At 33.9% G+C, this 24,454-nt stretch overlaps 1 protein-coding gene across 5 annotated transcripts in view; it reads right to left on the reverse strand.

The window, feature by feature from the left end:
* Positions 1–14,300, reverse strand: part of LOC136347158 (voltage-dependent T-type calcium channel subunit alpha-1G-like) — a 64,888-nt gene extending 50,588 nt beyond the window's left edge. For all 5 annotated transcript variants that reach the window (XM_066296898.1, XM_066296900.1, XM_066296899.1 and 2 more), the window contains exons 1-3: positions 14,191–14,300; positions 11,884–12,118; positions 330–507 (exon numbers count right to left, since the gene is read on the reverse strand). In XM_066296898.1, the coding sequence (XP_066152995.1) occupies positions 330–507; positions 11,884–12,118; positions 14,191–14,286 (509 nt within the window). In that variant the 5' untranslated portion in view covers positions 14,287–14,300. The remainder of the gene's footprint in view (positions 1–329; positions 508–11,883; positions 12,119–14,190) is intronic.
* Positions 14,301–24,454: the final 10,154 nt, after the last annotated feature.

The following is a 24,454-nucleotide window of genomic DNA, read 5'->3' on the forward strand; positions in this document are numbered from 1 at the left end:
TAAGAGATCTAGCTCCATTGTTTGCAACTTCAAATAGTTTTTCTTTCGGCTTATATGAACTAGAACAATAATATCTCATAATTTCCTCTACTAGCTGTTCAAGCGAATCCTTTTTCGGTTCCACTTCATTACACTTGATGGATGAGGGCACCAAAAAAGTTTAAAAATTCCTGTGTATGTGCTTCTTTAATAAAAATTGCACTTATATTTTTGCACTGGACAAGAAATGTTATTAATAAAAACGTATCTTCTTAAAAAACTCCTTAACACTGCGAAGATAAATCCTTAAAGTAGCTATTATGTAATTAGGGCTATAATAGCGTACTTACTTAGGCCATCGCACGTGAGGGTATAGGGTTTGGTTGAACATACATCTTTGCCTGAGAACCCCTTGCCAGAGCTGCACCCCAACAATTCCAAAGATGAAAAATACAAAAAAACATAGCAGCAAGACGTTGCCTAACATAGGCAAAGTGTCAAGGAGCAACATCACCAGGATCCTCATACCTGGAAAAGAAAAATTCCTCTGTAGATGAAGAAAAATATTGAGGACATTAGGACTCTAACAGCTTGTGATAGCCCGGATGGCAGGAAATGTTATTGGATTAAGGAGCAGGAGATAAACCTTAATACTCCTGTCGCTTAAGCGAATGTCATGACCTTTAACGTCGTTTTGGATGAAGTGATATTTTAATGTTTCATCAAATGAAAACTATTTGACTGTGACCAGTAAAAAATACGCACTACATAGGAATTTTTTTAAATAGAATTTATCAGAAAATTTTATTATTGTCCATTCTTGTAAACTCAAAACACAGTTTATAAAATTTGTATATCTTAGCTTGTATTATGAAAAGTCGTTTAGATTCATAAGATAAGTCCAAGCATCAAGTTTCAAGTTTCTATTTACTGAAACACTTTTTAGAAATATTTTAAGGCTCATCCCGTAAAGAAAGCTAACCAAATTTGTTTAATATGCCAATTTCGTATCGGAGAGATTCGTTTCAAAAATCCAAATAATATTATTTGTACTTTTTAATCTCACAACACAAATTTATTTGTTTGAAAATCGGATAATAGTTTTGTATTGTTTATGTCGCAAAAATGTTTATTGATTAAAACTTACCCACTTATGGTTACTTAAAGATATTGTTTTAATTTTGGTTGTTTTATAGTAATTTAATATTACATCAGTGTAGTAACGTTAGAAGTAAATTATGATTTGATTGTAAACTTAAGTAAAATAAGATTTACACCAAAAAATAGCTTAACATTAATTATTCTTCAAACAAATTAATTTGCATTGTTAATGTTAGTGTCCATAAAGTATTACAGACAAAGTATTAACGTACACAAGTATTATGATTTTCATTTTTTAATCCTCTCTGAATCGAAACTGGCATGTTAAATTTGATTTATTTGTCTATACGGGGTAAACTATAAATTCTAAAAAATGTTTTATGGAATGGAAACTTGAAACTTCATTGATGGGCTTCTTTTTAATTCTAAACAAATTTTCATAATACACGTTTCCTCTAAAATTAAAAATAAAGGTACTTTATTCATGAGCCATTTTCACGATTTTGGAATCTTCCCCATGTGAAATGAGATCTATAAATTTCATAAACTGCTTTTTGAGTTTGTAAAAATGCACAAAGTTTTATTAGGAATAAAACTTTCTGATAAGTTCAAATTTTAAAAAATCTCAAATAGTGCACCATTTCTGGCAGTCACCGTATATACATACATTTTCACCTTTAACCAAAGCGTAAGCCATTTTGCTGCCAATAAAATGTCAATCATCGATAATCTACATATCTTTGAGTTGGGTAAAAATTAGAAATCTCAGTAATTTATTTTGTTCCTAAAACATTAAACGAGAAGCACAAAAAAGTTGATTTGAACCACCCAGTATTTGGTTATGACGAGCCATGGGACGTAATCTAATGTTAAAACTATTTAGTTGAAACTCTACTACAGACAACAAGAAATTTTATTAATTCGGTACCTAAGTACAACACATTCACTAAGTTGTAAGCTGAGAGATAAAAGTTTTATATTCCTGTTGAGAGTAAGAAAAGAGTTGCTTTTTTCGCAGTTGCAGATTCCAAAATGACGTCCATGAAAACGAGTTTGTTATAAGAAGGAAAATTTTAAAGAAAACAAAAACAAAAAGTACGGCAATTTGCAAATTTTTCCCAACTAGGGAATCGATGTTTTCATACCAATTATTAATTAAAATATTATTAGTTTTATGTCCTATATAATCAGTGTTTTATGCACTATACACAGTACAGGGTGTCCATTTCTGGAGCTCAACCATCTGGATCACGGGGGTGTGTCATATTAATGATTTGGGGCGGAATTTAACACGATGGGAAAAGTGAGCAATACGTATGTGAAAGAAACATAAATGTATAAATCTACGAAGACATAATCAAAAACCTTCTGCCAAATTTTCATTCTGCTGTAGGGGAAAATTTCCAATTTTTGGAAGATAATGCCCAACCACATCTTGCAGCACTTGTTATAGATGCAATTGAAAGTATATGTATGTATCGAACATTTAGCGCTTTCGTCCAGATCGCTTGACTTTAACACCCACAAGCAATGTTACCACTTCGACAACTTACACAGTTGTGGAAGCATTTACCTCAAGACAACATAAAAGAAAGTATGTCAAGACGATGTAAAGCAGTTACACACGTTAGGGGAGGCTTTACGACATGTTGAATTTCCCAGATGTAGTTTTTATTTTATTTTCAATTTTGCAAAAATTATTTTTTAGTTTTTGGTTTTCTTACATAATTTAAAAAATGTTATTAACAATAGCGTTTTACTTATTTTTTGAAAGTGGTTACAAAAAAAAAGTTTTATCGCTAGCTCTAAGCAATATCCAAAATATCCTAATAACCCTAACTTTTGCGGAGCAGTTTATTAGAACAAAGTTTATTCTTATTAGATCGATAAGTATTAGTGAAATAATCGAGAGTATTTTTCTTCTATGTTCAACTGTCGATTTGAAGAATGCAATTATCGAGAAATTAGAGCAGCAATTGCCCGGCAGGTTCCGATAATTGCCCGCTGGCTGCCGATAAGTGCCCCGGCAGGTATTGAAGTTTAATTCCGCCAGTAGTTTTAAATATGTCATTTAAAAGTAAAATAGAAAAGAGGACTAAAAATACTCGGAACTGAATGAGCAGTACTTATGACGTGAATTTTCCTTATTCAGAAAATAGTCCATTAAATAACCTGGAGGGTTCAAAGTAACCAAATAATTTTGCATTCAAGCGCGTTTCTTTTATAGACTTATTGGTTAAATGGACTCTTTCGCAAAAAATATAAAAAAACCCATGTTGCTTTGACAAAAAACGCAACGTGCAAAAATGATCGATAATTTTGGCCACTTCAACACTATTTTCATTTTAATTCAACCTAACGGGAGCATTAACAATGCAAAAATAATAATTTATGCTGCATCTTGGATGAGTTCAAATCTTTAGTTTATCGAATACATTCTTCATAATACTAGACCATGATTTGGAAAAATCGTATATGAAACTCGTCGATAAAAAGCTTGAAATTGAGATATAATAAGTGCCCACGAACGTGTAGACAACGGAAAACAAAGAGATATAGATAACTGATGATTAATTTTGTTTCCTCGAGAGATCCACGGCACCTAAAAACCTTTCGTCGACTTATCGCCAATTTATTCTTTCCTAATATTTCAAACCCCCTTCAAGAATCCTAAACGAATGTCAAGAATATTTTCTTGATTGAAACTCGCTGGAATAAAACTCGTTATGGCGTTCATATTTCTTTTTTTTTATATTGTTCTATCCGATTTCGCTCTTAACAGCTGCCTAGAAAATATGGCTCGAACGTTTTGAATCTAACATAGAGATCTTAAAATAAATATAATTTGTGGAATTCGAAAAAGTGATTTTATACCACAAACTAAATTATCGACTCATTATTTATTATTACATTAAAATTATATATGAATTTATACATGATTTACGTTTGTCTCGTAACAGGTATTTCGATTATTACCACGAATCATTGCGTTCTCGGGGGAGGGAGGCCACCGTTGAAACAGCTAAACCAAAATTTAATTAATGACCTATAAGATAATTGGATCAATGTATACGGTACATCCAGAACGGGGAAACAGGCCTGCTAAAATATTGAAATACTAATATGCTGTCGCGATAGTTTATTGATTATGATTGAATACGTAAGCAGCACCTTTAGTGTGAATAAATTAAAAGTCCTGAATTTTACTAAGAATACAATATCCTTTTAGCATAATTTCGTGCCTTTTATGGACATTATCTTTCAGGTAACGTTGTCAGCGTATTAATCTAGTGGACTTTAATGATGCAAAATGTTTTCTCTCGTGACCTACAGATGCGAGCAATGAAATAAATATAGTTTCACATAACATTTCTATATTGAAAACTTGTCTAAGGCAGTATTTAGGATGAACCTACAGTAAATTATTAGTAGTATGTGTGTGGGAAATTTTAAAATATTGAAAAACAAATTATTTATATGTTAATATAAAATTTCGTAATTACTAATTAGTTGTACGCCCTTTTATTTCTAAAACTTGTTGGCACTTATGGGCATGAAGGCGATAACTCGCTGAAAATACTCGACAAATATTTTCTTATATTTCTCTCAGGATATAGCTTATAAATCTTTCATAGAAGTTAGGCTCCTTTCTTTTACCTGATTTTTCAATTACTACGCAAGGTCCTTTATAAGATCCAAGTCTGACGATAGTGAGGGCCAACTCATAAACTGAATAAGATTTGTGGTAAACCGATTCTTCATAAATTTTGTCGTGTCGTTATCTTGCTGAAAACTTATGTCGATGGCATGTCTTACGCGGCATATAGCAACATGCGATTTGTAAAGATGTCCTAATACGAATCTTTAGTTAGAATTCTATCAATTTTTACGAGAGGACCCAGGCATCCCCAGATTTTTATGTTATCATCTTCGTGCTGCAAGATTTTCACCGTGTATCTAAAGTCAAACGCCAGCCATGGAGGCCTTGGCACTAATCTCGACCAGTTTGAACTAAACAACATAATCTTGGATTCGTCATTCTATAAAATGCTATAGAATGTTTCGCAATTTTTTCTGATTTTCCTCTCCTGACCATTCTAAGTGCTCTGACATAAAAGTTTTGCGGACTTCCCGATGAATTTTTTTCTAGAGAATCACATGTCGGGGAGTCCTCTCTTTGACGTTTTCTCTTAGGGGCACTCTGCGGATTGTCCAAATACTGACACTGACTTTTGGCTCAATCAGTATTTCTTAGGTTGATTTGAAAGTTCCTTTATTTGCCATTCGCACAATTTTTGGATCCATACTAGACGTTGTCTGACGAGCTTTGTTGCTGTTTCCTTGATTCGAACGATTTTTAGAAGAATTCTGGACCATTCCGACAGAACATCCAACAAATCTTGCAATGCACTGGAGTAATACCATTTTGTCTTTTAGATTCCTTACTTCCTTACTAGCTTTTCATTAAGAGAACAATGCATGTTGCCGATCCATTTTTCTTAAAATTTTCTACAGAACCCAACAGAATATTCGAAACAAATAAAGTTGCAAAAACTAATATCTTACTTACGAAAAATTATTATCATAAAAATCAACAAATTTAACTAAGTGACGTCACGAAACTTTTATAATGCTGCCTATCAAAAGACGCTTAGACGAAACAATTGAATTTTTGACAATTTTTGTATTTTGTAGCGATGTCTTCTGTCATTAGGGGAAATATACATTGCACCTATCAGACTGATTAAATTCCCCAAAAATTTCATAGCGTTTTAGTAATTACAGGATCCGTAATGAGTTGATGGGTGTATTTATGTCACTTCTAGCATCTCTCATCTATATTAAATGCCAAAATTTGCGCATTTTAGGTTGGAGCTCTACCAAACTGCTGATTGCGATTTTATGACACGTGCGAAACGAATTTTGGCTTTCGGTCAGCAATCGAGGCCATATAGGAAAAATAACTTCGCATAATATAGAACTAAAATCTTTTCTACTACAACTATGTGCTAACGTTAATTATTTCGTATAATTTCTTTTAAAGATCAGTAGGCGGTAAAAAAGTTTACGCGTGCAACAAGTTATGATGCTCTCTTTCAATGCCAATTACGGCAACGCCCACAAACATTTTTCATGTCACTTTGTTTCGCGGGCGGTAAAAATATTCACGTCACACATTCCTGCAGTAAAATAATTTTACTGAACACTGGTGCAGGAAAAAGTTATATTTCGCTTATTTACTTACAATCGTCCCCATATTGATTTTTAATTTATTAAATACTTCGGTAGGCGTCAAGCAATGATAATACCTCGATATAATCCAAGGAGAATTAGAGATTTCGTAAAATAAACAGGTTCCATACAAATTAAGCCTGCTTCACGTTATGCAAAATAGGCCTGGGGTTTACTTGGGATATGTATCAACAGCCGCAGGCGTCAGGTCAAGACTCAAACTAATTGTTTAGGTTTGTTATAGAACTACGATGAATAATTAGCACTCGAGATAATGCAAATTTAACGAGTAAACCAGAGGCTGTTATCCAATGTAACTTATGCAGCAATAACGGATAGTTTTGGATCTGCCCCAAGTAATTGCGTTGAAGCAACTAACTTTTGTGGAGGACAGGAAATAAATATATGAAAGCGAAGGGATCCAGAAAGGATAGAGGTATAAGAAAAAGAACTGAGCTGTAAGCCTTAAGAATTTACGAGACTTTTGTGGAAGTTGCCTTAATTCAATTAAACTCGTCTTATCGCGAGCGGAAATGGAAAAAGTTGTCGCGGAAATCAAAATTCCTGCAATGCCTTAGAGTGCACATTTAATTATGGAAGTGCTTCCGATCGACTTAATTGAGTTTGGAACTCGATGTGCCTGTCTTGTTTTCTAGAATCGATGAGTACAGTTTCTTCGAAATATTTCATGTGATACACTTTGTCATTGGAACGAGATTGCTACAACTTAATCCGGAATTATCTACCTTTGTCTCAGTACATAGATTGTTCTTGACAAAGTATAAGAATATGAAGCAAGTAGAACTTAGCTGCTACTTGCTTCATCAAAAAAATACTGAAAAGTAAGAGGAGAATATCAAAATCGAGTCTGAAAACCTGAACAGAAGCTCCATAGAACGTTCTTTTGTGAAACCCGGCGATGCAGCCTCATGTCCGCTGTATTGAAAGCTCAACAAAATCTGTATAAGACAATCAGTAGTATCATAAAGCTTCGGCGAAGTCCTATAATAGGATCTTTAAGGGCTCGTTTTACTCCTCAATCTACCGTTTTTTCACTCTAATATTTTTTTATTTTCTCCTAAAGGAAGTTATCCTAGGAAGATGACTATGACTTGGCTATATTCACTATGGCTAGACCACTAAGGCTTTCACGCTTTGAGTCCCGAGTTATAGGGCTCTCTTCCCAAGGGGAAGGGAGCCCATTCCGTTTATGAAGGAGGCAATCCTTCATGATTTTTTATTTCACGCGACAGTTTTGTGACCCTGTGTTTTAGAACTCCTCCTTGTGTGATTCTCTTAATGTCTGCAAGTTCCTGAAAAACTTCCCTGCATTATCGGACGAGGTTCGCACTCATCTTTGTTCTGTAGAATGAGTTCAAAGCTCGAAAGGACTGGTCCATCCTGTAACCAGCGTGTACATTCCAGCTTTAGATGACTGTGTCATAGTCATTCGTGGTCTCAGTTGATTGTTGTCCTGTAGTGACTGAAGAAGTAAATTTCTTTCTTTCTCCCACGTTCACACCAAAAATTATTCAAACCTCAGTAGGTCGTTCAGGCTTTCTTCATTGGGAATGACCCGTCCGGCAGTCCTAAAAGAACCGGTTTCATCTAACGATTACTCCCATTAGTTGCAGATCTGAATCCTTTGTGAAAAGCTGTAGCTTCTTTCTTAATCCAGAAAAGAAGCTTCGGAAACACCAGCAAAGTGCTAAGATCCGCTTCTGATGCAGTCTTTAATGCAACGGTGATGGCCCGGTAAGCAAAAAAAATTCTAAATTTAACAGTCACAAATTCCATTAACCTGAACTAACCTAAAGTTAACGGCCGTTAGAGTACTACGATAAAGTTTGAGGTAGGGCTAAACTTGGAATCATCACACCCTGCGAATTTTCGTGACGTAGATTGTGAAGCAATTTATATACGAATATTTAAACGAAATATCCCAAACTTTACGAGGTAGACACCAAAGTTCATATGCAGTTTTCTCTCGTTTGAACGCCATCGCATATTAAATTTTCCCGATTGAACCCTGAATCAGCCCCACATAAGTTTCTATAAGCTTGCCACTTAAGATGCTCTATCTGGCACTACTCTTCACTCTTTGTAACGACGTCCTTTATCATTAATTAAAGACTTATTCCAATGTTAACAGACCTATCATTTATGTAGTTAACTAAAATATGATTTATGATGTAGAGGTTTGCATTTGACAAGACCTACAACCGCCGCTAATTATAACTAAAAGCCATTGTTCGGTCGCGAATGTTACCCCGCTAAAACGGTAGGTAACAAATATGGAGCACTGCCTTTGTTTTGCTTCCTAGAGATGTAATTTACGATTTTACGCTACCTTTGACTTAGCAGGTATCAAATGTTATTTGCGGGAGAATAATGAGAATTTTGAAATTCTTTTACAACCTATTGATAATCCCTAATCTGAATAAATTGGATCTATTCACATGATTCATCTGTCAAAGCACGTAACAAGGCTAAAATAAGAATGCTTAAATAGGTCTATACATAGGATGCCTAAAATGGTCCATACAAGATGGAACATCCAAATAAAATGAGATAGAATAAATTCGACACCAATATATTTCGAAATACATATGTGAAAAAATATCGAAGCACGTTAATTTTAGAATCTAAAATTACATCCTATAATGTAAAAAATGTATCCCTAAATTTATCCCCCTGTGTGTAACAGTTGCAACCACCTAATTTTTAAATTGGAAGCATAGATTTAGGATACCTCAATTGAAAGGTCTGCTTGATTCTTTACGTCAAACTATTATGGTTTTAAATTTTACTGCAAAGAATAATACAAAAATATAAATACGGCACATTGGCGACATTCTCTACAATAAACTCAAAACACAATAATAAATACTATTTCATTATTTACAATATAATAAAATAATTAAAACAATCAATCTCAATCATATATGAGATGTTAAAATGCACCCCTCAAGCCTCTTGACAGTATCTCAACCATAAATAAATATGTCTTTTAGCATTAATCAACATCTCAGACATAACAGATCTAACCGCAAGCGTCATTGTTCTTTGTAAACTACCTTGTGATCTAGCTGACTACAGCTAGATCATATGGTAGTTTACAAAGTTTGGTTTCGTACGCCAAATTCTTTATACATCCCCATAAGAAGAACTCTAATGAAGTAACATCAGGTGATCACGTTGACTATTCTAGCAATCCTCACTTCCCTATCTACTGATTTGGAAAAGTTAAGTCGAGGTTCATTAAGATTGATGTGTTTTATTATTTTATTATATTGTCAATAACTAAGTGGCGTTAGTTAATAAGTTTTAGCTTGTTATAGAGAATAGAAAGATCTTTTAAATGACATATAAAAAATGCATATTTCCAATTTAAACATTTAGGGGTTGCTATTATTACGCAATTGGTGTTGAATTTAGAGATCAAATTTTTACATTACAGGGCGTAATTTCAGCAACTAAAGTTGACTTCTTTTGGTATTTTTCACAAATATGCCGAAATATGCAGATATTGTATTTATTCCTTGCAACCGTTCCTCTCTCTATGGGATGCCTAAAGCAGTCCATACATTTATATTACTCGAAAGCAATTTCTAGGACCTGCGAACGTGGCCAGAATTGTATAACATCGGAAGGATTATTGTGTTGACCACAACATTGGGCAACTTTTTATAATTCTTGCTAAGAGCCTGTGCGATAAAAGGACTTCATTGCACACAATCACGAATTGATAGTAGCACTCTACAATACATGTGTGATAGCAGTTTTTAATGCTCGTGAATGGTAAATCATACGACTTACTGCACTCGAATGCAAGACGAGATGGAGTTCGGTCTAATGCAATAACTGAAAGAAAATACCTGTAACTATAACTTACCTCAAATAATTATTATAATTAATATAATTAAGTAAACATTAAAATTATATCTCTATCTCACAAGGATATTTTATTTAAAAAAAAAAACTACGTTTAGAGCAATATTCAAATTAAGAACAAAAGATAAAGTAAAACACAGTTTTTAAGAGGATAATTTACTTTTAACTTTAGCTTAAATGCTGCGAAACATGCTTAAGTAAAACGAACTAACCTGAACTAATCTCTGGACAAATATTTATTTTTCTGGTTGTGGAAAAGTCTCTAAGGGATAATTATAGACTTTCGCTAAATAAGCTGGTAATCGGCTATATCAAATTTTAAATCACTGGTAAACTATATGCAATTCATTATTCACCTAGCAAGGTAATGAAGATGGTTTTCATGGAAATGAAAGGCCATCGTTGATGTTATAACTCACAACGCATTCTAGTTCCGTGTTTCTGATTTAGTTTATTCGTAATTTAGTACATTGCAATTTTATCAAATCTAGATAAAGTTGTATATAGGGTAATAATTTTAAAATTTATAGGGGCTATATTAAACATAAAAAAAATCCCTTGAAAATCCTTTTTACCTTAATCTCTCTCCCCACCCTCCCCCACCCATATAATATTAAATGACGATAAATTTTGGTTAATTTTTTAATCCAATTCAGCTTTTTGAGGACCACTGAAAAACGTTTTTAATAACTTTATAATTGTTTAGTTGAGGTGACTGGTAGAAGAGACTAAGTTCGACGAGATAACTAATTTGCGTTCTCATTTGTTTTTATTTTTTCATATCATTTATTTTTCTCCTTTTTTTATTCCTCAGATAGAGCTATTATAGACAGTATACATCGTGGTTGTGAAAGGCTTATGAATCTCACGTTTTAGATCCTTCCTGACGTTTGGATCATAATAATACACTTCACAATCTTAGTATATAATGCGACTGTTTTTTTACAATCACCAGAAAACTGTTGATTTTCTGAGGTATTTTGCTGCTACAAAATGCATTATTTCGTGTATTACTCGTCTCTGCGGCAAGTAATATGCGTTGCCCTGCAATCAGAGCCAACACAATATTCCCATACGACGGTTCTCGCATATAGACGATGTTCAAAATTTACACATTTAAAATTTAATTTTAATTTGCAAGCCAAATAGTTCTGATATGTATCTTGTAGAAACATGATTTTTCATTATATCACTTTGAAAACATGCATTTCCCAGTTAGCTGTACTGAAAATACACTTTTTGTGTAAGCATACAAAAAATGCCATTTCCTGGGCTCTTAATGAAATTCAAGGTTTAATAATGAAAAGTAGCCTTTATTACACGTTCGAAATATATGTTCCCGTGTTCGCACGACTTCTGTTGTATCTATATGGAACTCTGACATCCGACTCACAATTAAAAATACTATTTCTATTGCTTTTCGGACTGCGTCATATCAAGCTAAGGCATTATCGAGCTGATTGATATATGCCGCTTTCTCTAATAAATACACAATTAATTATTATTTGTACACGTCTTTTTGATATGATTTTTTCTTCGTTTTTTTTTCCTTTGGAAGAATTCCTTTCGAAAATTAATTCAACATTTTAGCTGAAAGTTTTTTACGTTTTATTTAAAATTCGCTGCTATAATCTATACTAAAACCGAGTTTTATTAAAATTATTAAAAAAAACTTACTGGGTATCCTGTTAATGGCTCGTAAAGGTCTCAGCACCCGTATCGTTCTAACCGCTGCGAAGTTGAGGCTATTTAAGTTTGGAAGACTGTACTCGGCTGCTCCAGCAACGACGATGAACAAATCCAGCCTATTCCACGAATCAGCCAGATAGGAGCCTCTACCATACGCATCCATGGCGATCATTTTTATTGTCATTTCCAAGAAGAAGAATGCAAAAATGAACTCGTCAAACCTCTGTAAAACACAAAAAAAAAAGATAATCAAATTATAAATGTATTTGCAGGATAGTCTTATTAAGTACGTGCATTATTACTATCTCTGAAACGATGAAAGCTGCAAAATCGGGTAAATAACATACTATTAATCTCTTTGTTCATCCTCTATAGAATACAGGCTAAAAATGATGCGAAAATGACACTTTGCGTCCAAAAAATCATTACTAACTGAGTTTTTCAAATAATGAACCTCACGTTTTTATTTCATATTTCAAAAATTTTTCTTATTCCTGACGGGTCGATGTATCATCTATGTTTTTTTTTTGTTTTCTTTTAGCCTCCTAGGTCTCCCGAAAGGACTACAACTGATTTTTGTATTTTGGAAATTATTATGTACTAATACTATAGAACATCCTAGAATATTTTCATGATATTGTTATTGATAAAAAAAAACAAATCATACATAGATTTTTCTAAAAAACAATAATTTCTAGCGAAATATAAAATGCAAATGCTAAAGCCGTATTTAATGTAGGTCGTATGTCTTGGAATGTACCCACTTTAAATGCACACATATTTGATGAAGCCAATAAGCAAGAACACTTCTCTAACATCCATTTCTCCTGGAATACTCGATTCCTCTTGCAGACTTGCCATTAACATTTCTGTCCATTTGTGTTGACTCGCACCAAACTTTCTCATATTAAATTGGGTTTTATGTATTTTACTTAATTGTGTGGAAAGAAAATGTAATTTATCAAGCTTATGAAATATTCACTATCTATTTCTATCTACTCTTTTTATTACGTGCAATTTTCCGCATCAAATTACACGACTTCATTTTTATCCTTTGACACCGCAGCTTTAGCCTTCTCGCATAATTACTGACAAGGCTTAAACATGAATTATGAAAATTCCGCTGAATATCCAGCAAATTTCCTACTGTCGGGGTATAAATTATGAAAACTCTGAGAGAACTGACAAGTTTTTTTGTTTGTGGCTGGCAGGCAATTTCCAAAAAAGTCCCTGTTTTATATCAATTTCCTCGTCTTGAAAGGAGGGCTTTATTTTTAATCATTGTGTCGCTTTTCACACATTATTTTAAGTTCTTTGAAAAATTTTAATCCCGAAGGTGATAATAAGAAATAAAGCTGAAAATGTCTATTTATTTAACCAGTTGGGAAAGAAAACATATTGTTTAACGAGAGCATTTCTGAGGAATGACCGTAGTAAGCTCTCGTAAAGAACACCAAGTAAACAACTTTATTTTAATTTGTTAGGGCTTATGATCTTGTTTAAGAATTTTTTTGTAGATTTTATTATCTCCCTCATCTTGTCCGTCATTCCCTGAAGTAGCAAATGCCCCTAAAGAGGTAGAGTTCCTTTTTTCTTCGCTTTTACCGTCATATTTGAAGCGTTTGGATTTTTTTTTAACTTGAACTAACCTAAACAAACCTAAAGATTTGGTTTTTGAGATTTTGGCACCCATGACATCCACTATCTCACTTTTCGATATTTTATTCTAAGGTACTGGTAGTCATTTCTCTTGCCTTAGTCTATATTTTTTAATAGTACGAAAAAAATAACAACACCTGTACTATAATTTCAGATATCCAAATTTTGCCAAATTTTTGAAGTTTGTTAGGAAATATTAGTAATTCGTATTAAGTACTAGTGAAGTAAGTTTTATTTTCGTATCGTTTCTACGTTTATTCTTTGTACTGCGTCCGGATATTCAGAGGTACAGGTAGTATTTAAGAACCCGTTTATGTCTTCAAAAACTAAATAAAAAAAAATCCAGTATCCAAATTGATCCCCTAAAGTAGCAGCTAAAATAATTTTATATTAAAATTTCTCAAAAACTTATTATTTTTTATTCATCGTTCTGTTTTTGAGATACTGTATTGAAAAAAATCATTTATTTTTGCAATTTCAAATGCCATAGCTTTCAGACCTAGTTACAGCCGACATCTCTTATTACCCAGACATCCTGTACACGGTCATTTCCGCTTCTACTTTTAAGTTGGCACTAAATAAAAAATGAAATGTTCGAAACTATTGATCGATTTAATATGTTAGTATTATACGTACCTGCAATATCCTACATCGAGTGGTAACACAGGGGTCCTTATCTACGCACGGCTGATACATTCCCAGGGTGATGCAGTTTAAAAGAATAACCATCATGGACACACGTTCAAACCATGTAATCTTATGTTAAGGATATATTTATTGAAAAAGAAACAATATATTATTTTAAGGTCCAGTTACCTTTCATATCAGCAACGATCAAATAGATGAACATGTCTTAAAATATCACAGTTTAAAATATCATTACAGAAGCAGCTAAAATGAGAATAGAGACAACGTTATAACTCCACCAGAAATCGTGACGTTCCTGCTGAATATCGAAGAAAACTCATTTTCTGTATCAGTATTCTAAAACACGTATAGCAGCTTGATAAATGAAATGGTAAAATACCTGGAACGAGCATAATATGAAGTTATAAATATTAACGTCAGGTGTAAAAGATTGAAGCTCTTGTGAATTAATTCAGAAAAGTAATTTCACAAGAAAATTCTCAATACAATTACTATTGTGTGTAGTGGGTAATTACTGAATTATTCAGTACGCATTACAGGGTCCTATGTATATTGAAGAAAAAACTTAAAAGTGAATTCGCTCCATTTATTTATCTTCTGCACAAAACCTAATCTACGGACTAGTCTATTAGTGAAGGCGCACATAATGAAAGCCATCATTCTCGATAGAAAAGCTTTCGTCAGAAGTGAGCCGAATAGTGTAATTTTCGTTATTATGATTATATGCAAGTACAATAGTGTACTTAGTTTAAGATTGTTCCTTCTTTTCGTATATTAACGAAAAGTTCCTTTTCCATAATTCATGAACATGCCACAATTAAATGAAAGTTTCTTGATTTTCCAAGGGATTTTTTCTCTTTTAGTTTAGTTTTTGCACTGGATTACTCATAACTTATTTCGAATAGAATTTCTACCCTATTTGGCTTTAAACATCCAAGTAATTAACGATACGTGACGTTTCGCGATTGCTGCCGCCACACACTTCAAATTTAAGGCCTACCATATATTCTAGTAACCGCTATGCATATACAAGTTTTATTAGGCCGATTTCGGAGAGAGATTTAAGGGGACTGGGGTATTGCACGTTTATTACTAATGGAGTTTATTCTAACCAGATCCCATGGGGCGTGAATGATCAACTTATTATTCACGTTGGATGTAGAAGTTGATAATCTTTATCATGTTTTTACTAATTCTTTGAGTAAACATTATGCCAAAGTTAAAGAAATGAGAGATACGCGGATAGTTCCAAAAGTACCCGACCTGACATAGAGATAGTAATATTTTTGTTAAAAATAGTTTGTTTAATATTTTCATTTTGTTTCAATTTTTATTTTCATTTGAAAGATCTTAGTCCATGTAACACCATAGCGGAGTTAGATTCTACTCAGGCAAAATATGATTCTTCTTTTATAACGGTAAAATATTGAGCGCCAGAGGTTAAACTTAGTTCAGGTTAGTTCTCAAGACGAATTCTGCAGTGATCGACTCTATGACACTTCAAATTTGAGCACTCCAGAAATTGTAGTGAAAGTTTACAAAATTCTACTGGTATACCTTCGGCTGAAATTGTGGAAGTTAGCAGAAACAATGGCTATTTCAAAAAGTATTGGATATGGCATTTTGAGCGGATAATTGGATATGAAACAGCTGTGCGCAAGATGAACAAAAACAATGCCGTGAGGATGTTTCAAGAGAGTGTTTGGAAAAATTTCAAGACAATAAATAAAACCGACTTTTTGCGTTCATTTACAATAATGGATGAAATGTAGGTCTATCATTTCACACCTGAAATGAAATTGCAATCAAACAAATAGATTCATAGAGGACAATCAGCTCTAAAAAAAGCGAAAACCATTCCATCTGTAGTAAAGGTAATGGGTCAGTTTTTTGAGATGCACGTGGGATAATTTTTATTGAATATCTTCCTAACGAAAAAGCAATAAACGGAGAATACTATATGCATTTATTGCAGCGTTTGAGAAAAGAAATTTGAAGAAAGCAATCACATTTGGCGGAAAAGAAAGTCTTGTGTCTTCAAAATATTGAACCAGTCAGCACTTCCGTCATCGCTATGGCCAAAATCAATCAACTTAGTTTTGAACTGCTCCTCACCCATCCTATGTACCAGATTTAGCTCCATCTGATTTCTTTCTAATTCCAAACTTGAAAAAATGTCTCGGTGGAAAGAGATTGGCTAATAATGAAGATGTGGAGTGCGAGGTTGCCCTTTTTGAACCATTTGGAGTTTCTTTCTATAAACAGGATATATAAGGAAAAAGTGCCTCAATTTCAAACGCAATTATATCGAGAAGGAATGGATTGTATTCCAAAATTTTTTTTCTTCAAGTGTTAGGTCGGGTGCTGCTGGGATTATCCTCGTACATTTAACACAATGTGTAACATTGTTTTAACTCAAAGGCGTTTTTCCACGAAAACCATTGTGCACACTCTACTTATCTCCAGCCGCTATTCCACAACTATGTATCATGAAGAAACCTTCGAGGACAATTTGTTAGAACGGCTTTAACACAACATTCTAAACTTCCCAATCCCCCGAAATCTCCCAAAAGACGTCGACCATAAAATAAACTATCTGTTACTTATTGAAGCGATAAAATAAAATTTCCACGAGACTGGAACCCCAAAATTCCCCAAATTCGGGCCATCAATTGTCATGCCTATCGGGGCTATAAACCACCTTGTTCCCGGATCTCTTAATACAGATTGAACCGAACTAGGCCACAAGATGTCAAATGTCAAGAGATTGAGATAGTTAATTGAACTTTAGATTAGAGAGGCGTTCCTTATGGAAATGATAATAAGGTATTAATATGGCTTTTAGGAATAAGCAAACATTTCCAGGGAGACAAGAAGGAGAAAAATATTGTGAGTTTTTTTAGGAACAATACCCAAATAATGGCAATATTGTTTGCTTGTCAATGTGTTCGCTACTCCCAAGAAACCACTTTTTTTGATTTCCCTGATTTTCCTCGGAAATAGCTTCTTGTTGTCGTGCAAAAATTTCCGGCGTTGTACATATATTCCTTCATTCGTAACTTGCCATCTCGAACAGAAACATTTATCATTGAGTGAACAGGTTCAAAGTGGAAATTTACGGTCTCACATTATGCCTCGCAAGTATTTCGGAATATTAGGTGGTGAATGTTTGAAGGCACTTTGTGATAATGTTTCTTTGTTACGAAATATTTGATGATTTTTCTTTCGATTGTATTAGTAACAGACCCGCCAGCGTACTTTTTTCCCCTTTTTGCTCAGTTATGCAGTCGTGATAGTGTGGAACAATTACAATACATTCAGTGAATGTAGTTTTGAAAAATCTTTAGGTTGAAGCGTGGCTTAACGTATGTTTCAATTTAAAAATATTGGCCATTTTGTGCTATTTAAAACAGTAACATAAAAAAAAACAAACGTTAAAAGAAAGAAATTTTGTCCTATTTAATGTTGCTTTTAAATTTTAAAACCAAGTGTAATTTGCTAAAAAGTTTACGGTTGAGGGAGGGGCGGGAGATGCAATATAGGACGGCACGGTAAAATCATATGTATTATATAATAATGTAATAAGTGCATGGGGTAGTTTATGTAATAAATACGCAGGTCAGATTAGTTCAGTTTGCGAAGAAGGGCGTAGCAAAATTTATGTACAACTTCTTTATTTATAGACTCACTCGCAAGCTCGCTTGAATAGTATAATAATAGAACTCATTCGTATTAGAATACCTCGCTACCTACGCGTTATGTATCTTATTTAATATTCATTTTTTTTTAGTAATATCATATTTCTAACTTGTACTGTTTATAATTTTCTAGGTGTGGTCGACATCCGACTGGACAGGGAATTACCAGAAAAAGAGCTGTTCCCGGAAATGCAGTTTAGCTTCAGGAAAAGCAACTCCATGTTACAAGCAATAGCGCGAGTAGCGAATATAATCGCTGAAACCAGAGAAAATCGACCAAAATATCGCGGGAAAAGATGGTGCTCCTTAATCACACTAGATGTGAAAAATAATCGCTCGTAAAAGAATTGGGAATGAGGCAAGTATCGAACTACGTGACAAACACAATAATTGACCACTTTAACAATAGGGTGGACAAAATACACACAAAGACAGAATTCAAAATGGCAGGCGAAACTCACAAGGTTTGGTACTGCCTATTGCAGAACGTATTGTACGACCTGATACTGATAAACGAAAAATTCGAAAAGTGGTGCCAATCGGTTATGCAGGTGACGTTATGCTGATTGCCCAGGGAGACGATAAGGCCGAACTAATGGTTGAAGCAAATGCGGTCATAAATTGATGCCAACCGTACATTCGCTTATACTAAGTCTGGAAAAATGGCAGCAGCCATATTAAATATGAAAATAGACTGGAATGGAATACATTTTGCTGTCGGCGATTTAAGAATGCCACCCAAGAGATCCATCAGGTATTTGGTCATTCAATTGGGTAATTAATTTATATTATGCACAATATCTAACAGACTTGTGCAACAAAAGTAAAAAAGAAAATCAGGTAGTTGCAGATAATCATGCCAGCCAAAGAGTACCACCTATGCAAAAAGAGACTACTACTTTACGAAGTAATACAATCATCATTACTGTATTCCGCCCCAATTTACGGATGGATGCTGAGAATCAAGAAATATGCACGAATGCTAGCAAGTGTGCGGGTGATATGCTTGTAGCTATCAGCACCACCTGAGACAATGCAGGTACTGGCGAGGACTCCCATTATCGATCTCCTGGTGGGAGAATGGATTGTGCTAAACGGGTATCTGCGAACGATAGATAGGGATAAATGATGAGCCAGGAAAATCATAATTCGGAAACGACAGACATGGTGAAGGAACCTGGAGGACAAAGGACACTAAACTATGAGATTAGTCCCTGACCTAGAACGTGGACGTCCCACCGACGTAAAGGCCTAAACTACTACCTAATACAGGCTTTCAGTGTTCACGGAAGTTTTGGAAACTTCTTGCACCGGATAGGAAAAACGGGATCAAAATGCAGGGACTGTGGGGTCTCGGACACAGCGGAACAACGAATTTTCCAGTGTTCGATTTTTCTCGAACAAAGAAACGAACTGATCGCTTGCATAAGGACCTTGACTCTTAAATCCTTAATTAAAGCAATTTTGGAGAGCAAGTCAACATGGGGCCACTGCAGCTAAGCCATCTTGGCAATGGTCAAGAAAAAGGAGCGGATGGCACGAACCTCACAAGAAGATGAGAGATTTGTTTTTCCATAACGGAACGGTACAAAACACAAGGAACGAAATAAACAAATCCACAACAAAGCTTCAATAAAAAAAAATCATAGTAGCAAGGCAAATTGGATACAGGAGGGCACCCATCTAATCAAACCACACGCGCGTCTTCGATGCTTATATCCCTCAGGAACAGTCCCGTACAGTCGCAGATCGAATCAACTCGGAATCCCCTAGGTTTTTAATGGATAAACACTCCTGTGAATCCCACACTACCCGGTTACCAGAATTTCCAAACAAGTGTTTTACTAATGATTTTCTTCATAAAAAAAGGCATAAATCAAATACTTAAAGTGACTCCTTGTACATGTTCGAGTGGAGACATTCATTTAATTTTTACTATATCATACCGAGCAATAAAAAAGAATGATAGAAGTAAATATTTTCGATATAAGTATCGAATACGCTCGCATTTTTGCACGAGATTATTAAATTCTTCATTAGTTTGTTGCTTACAATACGTGAATCAGTAAAGGGAGAAGAAATGTACTCGTAAAACTGTCACCTGCAAAAATGACGTTAATAGTATTTTATACGGGGAACTCCCAAAGGGAATATTTCCGTGCACCATTTGTAAGGAAATAGTAAAATATTGGGAGGAAAATCCAGAATTCAGATAAACAAAAACAATTCACTTTTGGGGATAGATTACATATTTAACGGCTAGCGATTTGAGGAAAACATTGGGGAGTACATAAAAACACGACTATTTTAGATTGAGAAAAACGGAGAAGGACGGCCGAAAAGAGGCAGCAAAATAAGAAGTTCTATAATAGTTTTAATAATAGTTTAATTTAATTTATTAATAGAATTCTGTATATCGAACTTTGGCAATTTTGCCTAATTTCTTAAATAGTTTGTTTAGACTCATTTTTATTCTCTATCTATCAATAATAATGAATTGCAAGTAGTAGAATGGGCACAAAGAAGATGTGCATGCAAATTTTCATTTTGAAAGTTTATTACTTACTTCAGCTTCATAGCACCTACTTCTGTACTTATATATTTTATTTATTTTATATTATGTGTTAAATATTCTTCCGGAGGCAAAAATAATCAGCATAAGTTGTCCGATCTTTAAATTTCTTTTTAATCAATTTTAAACCGATATCCAATTACCCTGCTTCGTGTATCGCATGACTATCTGAATTACCATGGAACTCGTGCAGCAGTCAATTAAGGGTTATTTCCCGTCTCTAATTGGCATTTCTCGATTGGCTTGTGGATAATTTCCTTAAAACGACTATTTTGGGATGATGGAGTTTTTACCTTTGACGATTGCGCTTCCTAGTGAAATTTCTCTCAAAATTGAAACTAACTTCTCGCCTGTCTCTCTCTGGTATTGGTTAGTGTTTCGGCTGCAGCTGTGGCTCTATTACTAACAGGAAACTGAAAATAATGAGGTAGTTTGACTTATATACCTGTACACTTCACAGTGGCCAAAATTGACTAAAAGAGAACACTGAATCAATTTTATTCCTGATTAAACGTTTCGATGCATCATGTTAAAATAGTTTAACAAATGAGGGTGTACGGAAGTAGTTATTAAACAGTGGGGAATGGTTAATACGTTGAAGTTCCCTGTTAAACTTTATTTTCTTTTCACTTATAATCTAAGGAACAGAATGCGGTGAGAAATAAGAAAAAAATAGACAATAAAGATTTTGATGTCCATATGGTCATAATTCATTGGTTCAATTTTAATACACCGCAGGTGATGCGTTTGATCGGAATGTGAAATGGTAAAAATTCACAGTAATCAAGTACAACATTCTATTGCCAATATATAACAACATCGAAAAGTTAAAAATACCATGTAAAAATAGCATTTTGAGCGTTTTGTCGCAAACTATCCGTGATTACAAATAATTTAATTTGCCGTGTGACGTCAAAACGCTAGCTTCTCCGAAGGGTACCGTTCGCTACCCTAATTACCTTGACGTAATCTATTTTTTGTGAACTACTGTGTAAACTACAACCTGTCATAATATTTAATAAAGAGTAGACCTGCCTATTCAACATAGTATTCATAACCTTTTTTACAATTACATTCAATAGATTTTATTCATCATTATTTGTATGTAATATTTGTCATGACGCTTAAATTCCTTAAATGATATTAAAAGTCTCGGATCAACTTCTGAAGTGCACATCACAATGTGCACTGTTGAAAACTAAGTTCACTGGAAATGTGAAATGTGTTAAATTGTACCGCGTGATATAACACCCATTGGAGTATTAAAGGAGAATGTGATTTGAGTGGCATCCCGAATTTATTCTTGTAGAATTTTCCTCAGTTAATCTATGCCCTTGTCCGAGCTGCAATATACTCTCATATTGTTCAGAAATTACTTTGAAAATTATTTATATTAAAATAAATATATCAACATGACTTAATGTTGAAAAGATCGAGATAACATTTTAATTAAAAACATATTAAATTTGAAAAAATGCTCAGAGTGAGTCTACCACTTTATGATTCAAAATAGGGGTGTCGACTAGCATAGTTGCTGCAAGATGAAACCAGAGATTTTCGTCTCTTTAATAAATGTGTTATAACATGTGAAATGTTGCTGCTATTTCCAGCATTTCTATTTTTTTACTAAAGATTTAAAGTATTAAATTTAAATTTTAATATTTATAAAATAATTGAAGCTCTCAAAAAATAGGCAAACAAAAGCACGAAATGTCCTCAAACCTGCAAAAGCTTGTCCTTCTTTTGTAGGAACATTTAAAACAGACTGAAGGTTAAAACCAGCTCGCTCAGGCACTATATTAATAAAACTTGGGAGAGCACTTAAACTGTCTAAAGGTTGCTAACTTCGTTTTCCTTGGGAATCTGTGGAGAATCTTCAGTTTGAATGCTCTTAATAACAGCCTTAATTAATTGAGCTGTCACTCGGATTAACTGCTCCTCTAGCCACCTGAGGCATTTAAATTTGGAGGGTCCCATTTTAATATACATATTAACGAGACAGTTTTAGCTCACCTCTCTTTGTAAGGTGATACATGTGTTGATGAGATTTCTGCCACGTTGTTATTGTTGAGATAGACGGAGAGTTCACAATTACGTTAGTAGCTGGAAGAAAATTATTATGATACGTTTCTAGATTTCTCTACTGCATAGAAGCGAGATTAATGTGTTTGGTTAGATCTCTCGACAATAAAGGCATGAATCGAGTAGAAAACCATATTAGCTTTCGGCGAAATATTATATTTGGTCTCAGCAGTTCCCCGTATAATAAAATGGCTTAAACGTGGAAGCAATTTACTCTCGCAATTGGAAAATGGGATTTAAAAACAGGATAATAATTTCATGTCTTAAGGGAAAATGACTTGCTGACTTCGAGATGTATATTTGTGTAATGTTAATATACTTTTGTACAAATAGAATCAACATAAAACTTTTATCACTCTTTTGTAGCATTTTAAAATGGAAATTTATATTATGCCACATTAAAATTATTCATATTTTATTTATTAACAAAGTAACCAAGCGTGACCTGGCGATAGTGTGCAAAGATAGACTGGCAGCTATTCTTAGTTACGTGAACATTTGATATGGCTCAAAAGAGGTAGTAAAGAGAAACTGTAACGTTGGCCAGTTAATTAATTAATACATTTCAATAATATTCATGGCGATAGATATAAACTGAAATAGCAAAAAAAAACTAAATCTTTCGAATTTCTGTTTTTAACTTTTAAAGATAAAGATCTACAAAAATGCAGCAATACTAATAAAACAATTAAAATATAATAGGGAAACACGATCCCAATAAGAACGCACCCAAGGAAAACCCTGCAGAGAATACGTTATATTTAAATCATGAGGCACCAAGTTAAAAGTACTCGTTTACGTATAATAAGTCCTGGAAGATATAACAAAAACATCAAAAACAAAAATATCTAAAATGGTGGATATAAATAAAATTTTAGAGATGGGACAGAAGATGAAGGTGCAGATGTGCTAAAAAAAGAAAAAATTAAAATCGCATCGAACATTTCAACGACGTCTGAATAGATTGATTCCAAGTAGATGTTGATGAGAGTGATTTACACAAGAAGGCTGAACTTAAGGAAACAAGTATAGAAGTTTCTCATGTTGGAAGGAATTTCACCGTAGATGAGAATGATAGATTCATACCTGTCAGAGAAGAATTTGTGAAAGTGTAAAATTATATGTAGAACCCATCAGTGGGACTAAAATTCTATATACTTTCGAGTGACTTGTCAAGCCCACTAAATAACTATTGAGAATGCATATAAATTCACTTTTCGTTTTATATCCCAACTGTACATTACGAATTCTTTAGAGCTTGAAATGCAAGAACTAAGTCTTCGAATCAAATGTGTTCCTTAATCAGAAACAATGCTCCATAAGCCCAGCAAAGTACAGCAGTACCAGAAATAATACTTTTCTGATTTATTTGTATGATTATTCTTTATTGCGTTTTATTAAAGTTGCATAAGTGCTAAAGTTATTCTCGGAAATCAGCGTGCCAAATTGCGGAACTAAACTCAACGCTTTAACTGATGCAATAGTAAACCTGTACAAATTAACCTAGTAGTTGCCAGGAATTAATTAAAATTCGGTTAAAATTTCAAAACTGGTTCAAATATTTCTGCCTTCCAACATTATTAAATTTCTATTAAATATCAATATTTGCTTTTTAATATCGAAAGTATAAATGCGGCATCAAATCGGTATTCAACTTTGTTGAAAACACGTCGCGTGACAATTCATTCTCTATTTTACGAAACGAAATCAATTGATTCAAGGACGAAAGTAGTCAACAAGTTGAAGGTAAATTGTTTTCATTTAAACTGCCGAACACGCAATGTGGAAAAGCGGTAATTCTTTTTAATCGTGTGTTTATAATAAAGTATTATTAAACCAGCGTATAACGAAGATCATCATGCCCGGGGCAGAAGTGAGCTTTACGCCTCAAGCGAGTGAA

The sequence above is a fragment of the Euwallacea fornicatus genome, chromosome 27 (genome assembly GCF_040115645.1).
Source record: "Euwallacea fornicatus isolate EFF26 chromosome 27, ASM4011564v1, whole genome shotgun sequence".
Classification (NCBI taxonomy): Eukaryota; Metazoa; Arthropoda; class Insecta; order Coleoptera; family Curculionidae; genus Euwallacea; species Euwallacea fornicatus.